At 37.5% G+C, this 11,458-nt stretch overlaps 1 protein-coding gene across 1 annotated transcript; it reads right to left on the reverse strand.

The window, feature by feature from the left end:
* Nucleotides 1-5,006: 5,006 nt before the first annotated feature.
* On the reverse strand, nucleotides 5,007-7,470 carry LOC124363779 (translation initiation factor IF-2-like). The gene is made up of 2 exons (XM_046819040.1): nucleotides 7,399-7,470; nucleotides 5,007-6,188 (listed from the first exon to the last, which is right to left on the reverse strand). The coding sequence occupies exons 1-2, from the start codon at nucleotides 7,468-7,470 to the stop codon at nucleotides 5,007-5,009; spliced, it is 1,254 nt and encodes a 417-aa protein (XP_046674996.1).
* Nucleotides 7,471-11,458: the final 3,988 nt, after the last annotated feature.

Here is an 11,458-nt window from a genome sequence, read left to right on the forward strand (position 1 = left end):
TTTGTCCACCAGACTAATGAACCATAAGTGATTTGAGGCCTTACAACTGCTTTGTAAAGCCATAGTGCTATATGGGGTTTTACGCCCCATGAGATTCCTGCAAGTCTCCTGGACGTCATGAGCGCCCACTTTGCTTTGTGCAGGATATTTATTAAGATGATCAATTCCACGTAAGCTTATAGTCTAGAGTCAGTCCTAAATATTTGACTGTCTTTGACCACTCCAGCTGAGTGGATGCGAGTTTCAGCCTAGAAAGAGACTCTAGGTTCTTTTTTCTAGTGAATGGTACAACTACTGTCTTAGAGGGATTTACTTTCAGTCCCCTCTCCCTGACACCAGTTGTGTACATGTTGAAGGTTGGTATTCATGATATCAACAACAACATTTGTGTATTTTCCCCTGTACCATAAGGACTATGTCGTCTGCATATCCTTGGACATAGATTCCGTTGTTAGTAAGGTCCTCAAGTAGACCATCTACTACTAGATTCCACAGTAGAGGTGACAGGATGCCTCCTTGAGGACATCCCCTTGTGGGTGCGATCACAAGCGATACTTCATTGAGATCGGCCCTGATCCGTCTGGAGCACAGCATGGCCCTAAGCCACCGGCACAGAGCTGGCTCGAGGCCACGTCGCTGTGCTCCACTTACCATTGGAGTGAATTTGGCATTGTCGAAAGCTCCTTCAATGTCTATGAAGGTGCACAATGCCAATTCCTTGGCGGACAGGCTATCCTCAATCCTACTGACTAATTGGTGCAGTGCTGATTCACAGGATTTGCCTTGCTGGTATGCATTGTTGGTTGCGATGAAGGGGAGTGTCTGAGAGAACTCCCTTTCTCTCAAGAGGTTACTCGCGGTAAGCTGTTTGTCTGTTGGCGATGCTGTTCCCCGCAAGCTACCGCGTCACGGCAGTGGTGGGAGTGCCTTACTACCAATACTCGATAAATAGATTCTTTACAAAATATACTTTAATTTTGTTAAGCTTAACAATGAAATAACACTTAAAAAAAAACAACTTATAGAGATCAAAATTAGTAAAATTTCTTTTCATCAAATTGTGATAAAACTTAAGAATGGAATCAAGAAAGTTCTGATACCAACATCGTTACAATTACAATTGACTTTTCTAAACTACACTTGATTATGTCTGTGATTATTTTCAAAATCTAGATATACTTTTGGAAACATACAAATCGCGTTCGCCTTCGCCAAACTTTTAATGGCTTGGTAATATCACGGGAATAATTCATTCTGTAAAAAATACATACATAGCAATGTTTTAGCGTTTTATGTATAGCTATTAGTTTCGATCCCTATACTTTTCATTCACACAAACTTTCTCGGCTGAGGTGGAAATCTGCATTCCCCCAAAATAATTTAAAGGGCCATTTTATCATAGTTATACTTCTAAAAAGTAATATAATTTTTCGTAGGTACGTTATATTTTGAGTTTTAAACGGTCCAAGAAGAATTAAGAAGGACCCAAAGGCTAAAATGGATGGTGTTGACTCAAAATATGGACTCTATTCTGCTTATGGAGACTGTATCCAGTATCTGTAAACTAGGAAAAGGTAAATATCATGCAAGATCCATTGAAAACGTATTAACGCGTTGGCCAACAATAGCATATTCAAATTCTATCTTAGAATAGACTATAACGAAAATGTACAAACAAATCTATACAATTGTAAATAATAACACAAATCCTACACTTGTGTATACGATTTGTACCCTCAAACACTGGTCTATAAACTGGTGGCATCATTGGGAAAACAACGCTCATGTTTTCTTTCTCTCACAACAGTTACTAAGAACAAGTTGACCGTATATTCATTGGACTTAGTACTATCTTCACATGTTTTTGATGATAAATATTTGAGATTTATTCATTGAAACGCGTCACCTAAAATATTCTTTGTTTGAAGGCTATTTTTGACGATGGAAGGATTGTGAAGGAAACAGGATTTTTCCGGACATTTATGCACTTAATAAAAAAACAAATAAAAAAAATAAATAAAAAAAAAAATTAAGTGCATGTTTATAGAGTTAGTGAAGTTGACAAACAACATGTAGGTTGTGATTCCTGACTTAGGCGTGCCACAACGCTTTGGTAAGATTTGTTTATTTTAACCTAGTTTGTAATATTATGTATTAGGTTAGTTCTTTACCTGAAGAAGAGATCAGATTGCAGATCTCGAAACGTAGTGTTACTGATTTATTGTTTCACTGAACGATGGCAAATATCCGGAAAAATCCTGTTTCCTTCACCTGAAATATGTTCTCCTTAATACAATACATGATCATAAAACATTCGATAACATAGTTATGATTTAAAGGGTTGATTCAATGTGAATGTTGAGTTTAGCTCCAGTTCACCTTCCTCTTAGTGCAGCGCCTGAAAGTTGACGCTGGCAACAAATTTTTGGAACTCTTTAGACAAAAATGACTCCAGATTCCAGGAGTCAAGCCGTGACAGAGTTCGATTCCAGACGCTGCACTAAGAGGAAGTTGAACTAGAGCTAAACTCAACTTTCTCACATTCTGTACAATGTTTTCTTAACGTTATACGTATTTTTATATACCACTTCAACAAAGATTTCGAAAATGTGTGAGTATGATTGTATATAACTGTAACGTTTTCTCGGTGATGTTTAAATTGTAATGTAATCATGCTTTTTCTGAGTGACCATGTGTACACTCATCCTTCTTCTGTCGCAGTCAACGTGTACTATAACTGTCTGCCTATAATATATGGAGTTAAGTATTAGAAAATATACATAGTCGTCTACTTTAGCGTAGGTACCATTCAATTCTGTAGGTGGGATTGCTATTGAGTATCAAAAATCCAAGAAGTTTTTTGATAATGTTCACTCAATTGTGTACATGGTGAGCCATGAGAATGCCTCTTCAAGTATATCGTATTACATTCTGTAGTCTAGGTGTATGTGATGTCTAAACAATGTAGAGAGATCGTTTGAACTTCATTGTTCTTTGTCGTCGACTATTTTCGATCCCTTTACACGAACATGACTCCATATTCAGTAGTTAAATCTGCAACAGCATCAGGTTTCAAATGATGTACATAAGAGGAAGGTGAACTGAAGCTAAACTCAACACTCGCATTGAATCAATTCTACCCACTATTGCTGCCATTATTGCTGAACCCAAGAAGATTGTCTGTGATATTATGTTCTTCTTTGTAGTTAGTTAGAATGGGCGGAGAGTTTTCAAAATTTCAAGACACACTTTATTTGCAATATCATATAGAGGGTGAAATATTCAGTCCTGAATTCCTCCACGACTGTCGCGGGAGAAATCTGAGTTATGGATCTCTTTGTACCCCATCTCAACCACCTATTTAATGACGCAAAGTAGACGGTAAATTTGGTTTTAGATTATAAGTACACGTTTTATATTTTTGGATCACGTTTCCAGAAAATTCTATGTGCTGTGCCCCAATGTTGAGTAACCAAATACCAAAATTTAATTTCCACCTTTTACATAATTTAAGAAACTTTTATGCCTGTATATGTCGGAATTTCTTTAATTATTTTACGTAATATTTTTACAAACTAAACAATAGTTTTAATACGTTTATTGAATGCGAACATTGATATTACTATGTGGGAGTGTGTTATAATTGAAAATTTATGCATGTTTAATGTACTTTATTTTGATTTCAAGATGATAATTTTGGATGTTTGGATAATGTTATTAATTATACAAATACATAGTTACTTTATAATAATTATAAACCTGCCGGCTATTGGTGGTGGTTCTGAAGTATATATATATATATATATATATATATATATATATATAAATTATTTTACAATATGCACATAAGCTATAGCTTCTGATAGTGATATGATTTTTAATAAATTCATAACTCAAAGACATTATAATTTTAATGTAATATAATATTTGTTTAATCACATGTTTTATAATATCATCTTTTGTAAGAGTGATTAGTGTTCAATAAACAAAAAAAAATCTTTCATCTTTCCACCCAACGTGGTATTTAAAAACATAATTCTTTCTATTGTTCGTCTTTGAATTCTCACCAATTGTTGATCCTAGAAAATATTCCAAATGTAAGCCCGATCGCAATGTCTTAAAACATTATAGACGACACTATTTCCGACTCTATCCAGAAATCCACAAAACGTATAGGTTCATGTGCTTGTCACAGATTTTAATTATGATAAGATCATTATATCGCTTTTCTTAACCTTACACGTTGAATAATAATGTAAAACAGAGCCTGAGTATAACACAAATTTAATAACCCGTCAAATGCTTACATTTTGAGTCTACCTATTTCAAAGCGGTGTGTAGTGGCGTTTAACCTATGGCAACATGGTTGCGAAGCTAATTACTTTTCATTAGTTTGATAACTTCCAGATACCAGACTTAGTGCAAGGAAGTCCATGACCTACTTCTCTCTTTTACAGCGGTACAGACTTAGCGACGTTCTCTCTAGCTTCGTGTTCAACATTAATTGTGTTATTTTACTGCTTCCAGTACACTCTTCAACTTTATTTTTATTTATAGAAGTTGATAAAGTTCATAAGTTTCATTTTAATGCGATTGTTATGAAGTTTACTTCAACATATGGTTTCTGTTTTATGTGTTTTAAAGAACCCAGGCGTAAAATAAACAGTTTTAAACGAGGGTAAAACACGATTTTGAAATTCCTTTGCGATTTTAAAACCATTTGGCAAATTATTTATCTATAATTTATTTGTCCCTTAATATTGTCCAGTACAGGCTACAACGGAACGAAAAATTACAATAAAAAATTGAATCTGGAAACAAACTTATGAAAAGGGCACTAGTGGAAAGTTAACGAAGGTTAACACCAAAATTTGCATCGAATGAACCCTTCCCACATAGCTCCGTTATATGTACAACACTCGGGTGCTCCATCGTGTTTTCGAATCGTGTCTAAAACTCGTAGTGCACTGAACTGTGCATCTGATGAGGCAATAAGAACTCTTCTTCTAGATTACACTGCAGCCTAGGTATCTGTAGCCAAGGTGTCTGTAGCCTAGGGGTCTGTAGCCTAGGTGTCTGTAGTCTAGGGGTCTGTAGCCTAGGGGTCTGTAGTCTAGTCTGTAGCCTAGGGGTCTGTAGTCTAGGTGCCTGTAGCCTAGGGGTCTGTATCCTAGGGGTCTGTAGCCTAGGTGTCTGTAGTCTAGGGGTCTGTAGCCTAGGGGTCTGTAGCCTAGGGGTCTGTAGTCTAGTCTGTAGCCTAGGGGTCTGTAGTCTAGGTGCCTGTAGGTGCCTAGGTGTCTGTATCCTAGGGATCTGTAGCCTAGGTGTCTGTATCCTAGGGGTCTATAGCCTAGGGGTCTGTAGTCTAGGTGTCTGTAGTCTAGGTACCTGTAGTCTAGGTGCCTGTAGTCTAGGTGCCTGTAGCCTAGGGGTCTGTAGTCTTGGTGCCTGTAGTTTAGGTGCCTGTAGCCTAGTCTGTAGCCTAGGGGTCTGTAGTCTAGGTGCCTGTAATCTAGTCTGTAACCTAGGGGTCTGTAGCCTAGGTGTCTGTAGTCTAGGGGTCCGTAGCCTAGGGATCTGTAGTCTAGGTGCCTGTAGCCCAGTCTGTAGCCTAGGGATCTGTAGTCTAGGTGTCTGTATCCTAGGGGTCTATAGCCTAGGGGTCTGTAGTCTAGGTGTCTGTAGTCTAGGTGTCTGTAGCCTAGGTGCCTGTAGTCTAGGTGCCTGTAGCCTAGTCTGTAGCCTAGGGGTCTGTAGTCTAGGTGCCTGTAGCCTAGTCTGTAGCCTAGGGGTCTGTAGTCTACGTGCCTGTAGCCTAGTCTGTATCCTAGGGATCTGTATCCTAGGGGTCTATAGCCTAGGGGTCTATAGCCTAGGGGTCTGTAGTCTAGGTGTGTGTAGTCTAGGGGTCTGTAGTCTAGGTGTCTGTAGTCTAGGTGACTGTAATCTAGTCTGTAGCCTAGGGGTCTGTAGTCTAGGTGCCTGTAGCCTAGTCTGTATCCTAGGGATCTGTAGCATAGGTGTCTGTATCCTAGGGGTCTATAGCCTAGGGGTCTGTAGTCTAGGTGTCTGTAGTCTAGGTGTCTGTAGTCTAGGTGCCTGTACCCTAGTCTGTAGCCTAGGGGTCTGTAGTCTAGGTGTCTGTAGTCTAGGTGCCTGTAGCCTAGTCTGTAGCCTAGTGTCGTAACCTAGGGTTCGGTATCTTAGTCTGTAGCCTAGGGGTCTGTAGTATAGGTGTGTGTAGCCTAGGTTTCTGTAGTCTAGGTGTCTGTAGCCTATGTGTATGTTAGCCTGGGTGTATCTGACGAAACAATGTAAGGAGTTTGTCTCAACGTCTTCATCACCGAGTATTTATGGGATCTCTTCATATATATGAAGACTACAGATTGCAGGAGTCAATCTGTATTAGTGTCAGACTTCAGACACTACACTAAGTGGAATGCGATTGTAGCTAATATTCACATTGAATCAACCCTTGCAGCCATAGCTGTATTATGTATATTATAATGAAAAATCCAAAAAATGTTCATTTAATTAAATTTATGTATCGCTGTCATTTTAAAGTATTAAATTTTAAGATTTTCTTACTTAGAAAGTTAACTTAAAAATAAAACAATTTTATACTGTGAATCTTACTAAACCAGTATTTAAGTTTTTAAAGCTATGCGTCTTGAAATCTTACAAGATATCTACATAGATATAAAAAATATTAAAATGTTTCATAGCCTGGTGACGGAAAACAAGGTATGAATACATTAGCCCCCGTGTAGCGTCTACAAGTTTTTCTTAGTTTCAAGAATGTGGGCATACATCAATGGTGTCCTAGTGATATATAGTTTATTCCATTGTTCAAATGCCTTGATATAAAAACCATAAAAAAGTACAAAACGTTACATTAGCAATCATCGCACCTCATTGTTTGGAGGTCATGAACGTTTAGTTAACAACATGCTCGAGGAGGACATCTATCATCATAAAAACTCAGTGTTTCATACAGTTTTATTCTATGTCTGTAACTCTAATTCGTTCTCAAATTATCCCCCAGAGTGTAGACTTTGTGGACGCTCAGCCACACGTTATGAAGTGACAATTTCATTGAACTCGAAATTGTCTATGTAGAAATGAAATTGTATGCACAATTTCAAGTTCATAGCTCAATTTATTTCTTGAGACATCCTGAAAACAGACAGACGTAAAATACATGTTGTCAGACCCGTAGGAGATTGTCTCCATAACCCTTAGCCAATTAACGAACCAGACATATACATCTTTAAGCTTAAAATAAAACTTTTAATTCCCTTAAAAGTCAAACCTTTTACACATCTGTTAGATTCTCTGCAGAGAACGTTTTCTTGTTTGTTATAAGCGCCACGGATGACTTTGCAAATCTCCACAAACACCACCGTCCCGCCGCCACCACGTCACCACCACCACCGTCACCCCTTCATTTGCGTTCTCCGAGTCATGCATGTTCTTTCATCACTGCTCTTCAATTCTTATCAGTCCACTCCCTCTCTGTTATCGATCTGTCTCTCGCCATCCACCGTCTGTCAGGTCCTCACATCGTCAATAGCCTGGGTGGGCGTCTTTTATCTTCGGTTTGTACGTAGTACACCCAACATGCACATAAGCACATAGAGGGGCTGTAGAGCCCACAAACTCTTAATGTTGCGAGCTAGTGTGTATCTACGTAAGTATTAAACAAATATACAATCAACCGAGTTAGAATTTGATATAGTTTGGAGTATTTGTCTAAAGAATTGTGAAAAATGTTGAATTTAAGTAACTAGTCACTGTTAATTACATTGTTTAAAGCTAATCTAGTTTTAAAATATACCACATAAAGTTATTTAAATGTAAAAATTTATGTTTGTATATAATTATTGAGATTAAGAAATAGATTTAAAAATATTTATTTAAAATATCACCTCTGCCTTGGAATTGGAGTTTCCACTTGGACTTTTGAAACTAGTTAGAATAATCAAGAGTGTATTCCAGAATTTCTCAATCTCAGGATTCTACAACTAGGACTATGTCCCTAGATGGACTGTGCCCCTAGATGGTTAGTGTCTCTAAATGACCTGTGCTATCTAATGGACTCCTGCATGGTTCTGTTTAGTTTCTGAGATTCCTGACATCCGATCCTCATGATTCTGGTTCACTCATAAGAGCTGTGCCAGTCAGTAAAGGCTTTGGTATACTAATTTTTGAAATTTCAAATCACTAGCACTTGCAATGTCCAATAGAATGTGCTATATATTTTTAAACAAATTCACAAGTTCACAAATGGTAATCTATATCTGTGGATAACTTCCTTTGGTGCACATTAGATATTGTTTCTATATGTTTGAACAAATTTTCATTACTCTGTACAAAACAATCTTTTCTAAATCTTTATACCCACGACATTCTGTCACTCATGCATGTTAACAAGACAGTTTATTTTTAGAAGTCTGAAATTCTTAAAAAGCATTTGTTACTTTTAATAGAAATAGGTTTGATATTTTCTGAATGGCATAATAGCCTAACTGCATGTAGATGTTTTATATTTTAACAGGTTTATATAAAAATGTTGTAATATCTATATTAGGAACCCCTTCCATGTTGTATGAATCCAAGAATGCAATTATTCTGTCGTAAGATCCATCTGAATCTTTTTTATTTTGTTCTGTTTTGGTCGCCAGAAACTCACAGAGGCGAATGGGTGGCCAAGCACAAAAATCTAGACAAGATTAAGATTACATTTACAATTTTTCTTGACATTCGTATCGTAATGTAAATTTTCGCTTCTATAAATTAACACTTAAGCGTACTTAAAGTACAAAAAATAGTTTAAATAACCGTATTTATTTAGCGCCACATAAAACAGTGAATTGCAATGTTTCTGATCAACATCTTAGTTACTGTCTTTAATTTGTTATAAAAAGTCTGAGCGACCTGCAGGTGGTCGGCGAGCTGCAGACAAATTGACTGCCATAACATATTCTGTACTCGGTCAGTAAGTCAGGGCGGACAATAAAGCCGGGCAGATTGTTTTAATCAAGCGGCTTAGCGTATTTGTGTACAAGGCGGATATGCGTGAACATTAAACCGGCTCGGAGAGCGAAGCGAGCGGGGGTGGGTGGGGGCGGTGAACAGACATCGATCTGTGGGCGGCGGGAGGCAGCACGAAAAACTGACCCCAAGCAAACAGATAATACTTTTATTTTGAAAGTTAAACACATTTGCGAGATTAACTGTTTTCGTTATTCATATCTTTTGCCAAACTGCTTGAGCGCTCTTTGTTCAGCGCTTGTTATGGTCTTGTTTTCTTGATTTAATGACTGCTGAGTGCTGATGCTTCACAGAAGTTCTACTGACGCGACGACTAGGAAGTGAGTTGCTGATGCTTTGTTTAACGAGATATGGCCACTTCCCGCCGGTCCGGTGCTGCACAGTCTACTCCGGACTCTGCACGTTGCGGTTCCCTCGATAATCCGGATCTGTCTGATCTGGTTGTCTTTAACACCATACATTTTACCAATTAACTAGTGTTGTAACTGATTACTTGACTGTCGGAATCTTGGCCTGTAAACAGTGTATTGGTTTTGTAATAATAAGGCCTTTATTTGTTTGTAAACTTTGTAGAAACAGCATCCACAATGTTAAAATAAAACATGTTATGAAAGATCCCAGTCAGTCCTTAAGGCGCAATAAGTTTTCTGTCAGAATAGTTTATTTGAAGTTTTTAAACAGAGCTCTAGTTATAGCGCTTTAAGACACTAGGTACTTTTTAAGACGGGAACATAGAACAAATATTTGTATAATAAAAAATTACCTGTTTTAAAAAACAACTTATTTAAACATGCAGTTTCCTATAATTATATTTGATTAAAAATTATAATTTAAATAACTCGTAGATGATTAAAAAATATGTCCCTTCTTGATTCTGTGCCTCATGTTCATATTAAAAGTTAGGATAAGAAGTGATCTATCTTCTAAAATAATTATCGTAAAGTTTTAAGATATAAAAAAACTTATTACAACAAAGAATCGATTGGGACTGCCTTCACTGTTCAAGGCCATCTTGTTTATTACAAGATGTTTTTGTCATATCATCAAAAATATTATTTCTAAAAATATAGAAATAGAATAGAACGTGTAACTACTGTAGTATTATACAGTAAAAGGATAATTAACGTTTAAAATATATTAACGTATACATAGGCTTTACCGTAATATTTTTCTCGTATTCCACAATAGTACTGTTATAATTTCCTTACCTACAAATTTTGTGATCATACAAGCACTTCAGTAATTGAGCTGTTTTCATACCACTTTAATTTAAATCAATGGAAAATAGATTACAATGTTAAATAGATTCCAGGAATTATCAACGGCATTACTTGCATACACTCCAGGGTTTGATGATACCGCCCGCATATCCTCCAGGGTTTGATGATACCGCCCGCATATCCACCAGGGTTTGATGATACCGCCCGCATACCCTCCAGGGTTTGATGATACCGCCCGCATACAATCCAGGGTTTGATGATACCGCCCGCATATCCTCCAGGGTTTGATGATACCGCCCGCATACCCTCCAGGGTTTGATTATACCACCCGCATAACCTCCAGGGTTTGATGATAACGCACGCATACCCTCCAGGGTTTGATGATACCGCCCGCATACCCTCCAGGGTTTGATGATACCGCTCGCAATACCCTCAAGGGTAAAGGATAACTTTTCAATCATGAATACAATTCTAACTAAGCTACACTAATTAAGCATTATACAGCGTGTATCAAAATGAATGACCTGATTTTAAAACTCAATATCAATTGCTAAAAATGTACTACAAAAATAATATTTATTGCAAAATACTCACAAAATCTTAAAGTTTTAGGTTCATTTTCCAACAGGATGGAGCTCCGCCTCACTGGCACAACAATGTTCGGCAGCTTCTCAACAACACTCTGCCCCACCGCTGGATAGGGCGCACGGGACCTCGAGACAATGCCCTTTCATTCTTGGCCTCCAAGATCACCAGACTTGACCCCATGCGACTTTTTCTTGTGGGGATATGTGAAGGAAAAAGTGTTTGTTCCCCCTCTAACTCATGACATCGAAGAACTAAAGAACAGAATAACTGTCGCAATAAGGTCTGTGAACGCAGATACGTTTTGTAAGGTTTATGAGGAATTTAGCTATCGTCTGGATGTTGTTCGTGCTGCTGCTGGTGGACATATAGAACATTTGTAATAACATACCTAAAACTTTAAGATGTTGTGAGTATTTTGCAATAAATATTATTTTTGTAGTACATTTTTAGCAATAGATATTGAGTTTTAAAATTCATTTTGATACACGCTGTATTTTACAACTGCGTTGACTGCTTGATTTGAACAGCGTAGACGTGATCTCAATGACCCTAGGCTTCAGACCTGAACTGACAGGGATTACAAGGATGATCTAAAC

Source organism: Homalodisca vitripennis, chromosome 5 (genome assembly GCF_021130785.1).
Source record: "Homalodisca vitripennis isolate AUS2020 chromosome 5, UT_GWSS_2.1, whole genome shotgun sequence".
NCBI classification, from domain to species: Eukaryota; Metazoa; Arthropoda; class Insecta; order Hemiptera; family Cicadellidae; genus Homalodisca; species Homalodisca vitripennis.

Excerpts from the sequence above, each read along its gene's own strand:
- LOC124363779 (XM_046819040.1), bottom strand. The coding sequence starts at position 7,470 with ATGCATGACTCGGAGAACGCAAATGAAGGGGTGACGGTGGTGGTGGTG. Across the intron at positions 6,189-7,398 it reads GGTGGCGGCGGGACGGTGGT|GTTACGACACTAGGCTACAG; the intron begins GTTTGTGGAGAT and ends ACCGAACCCTAG.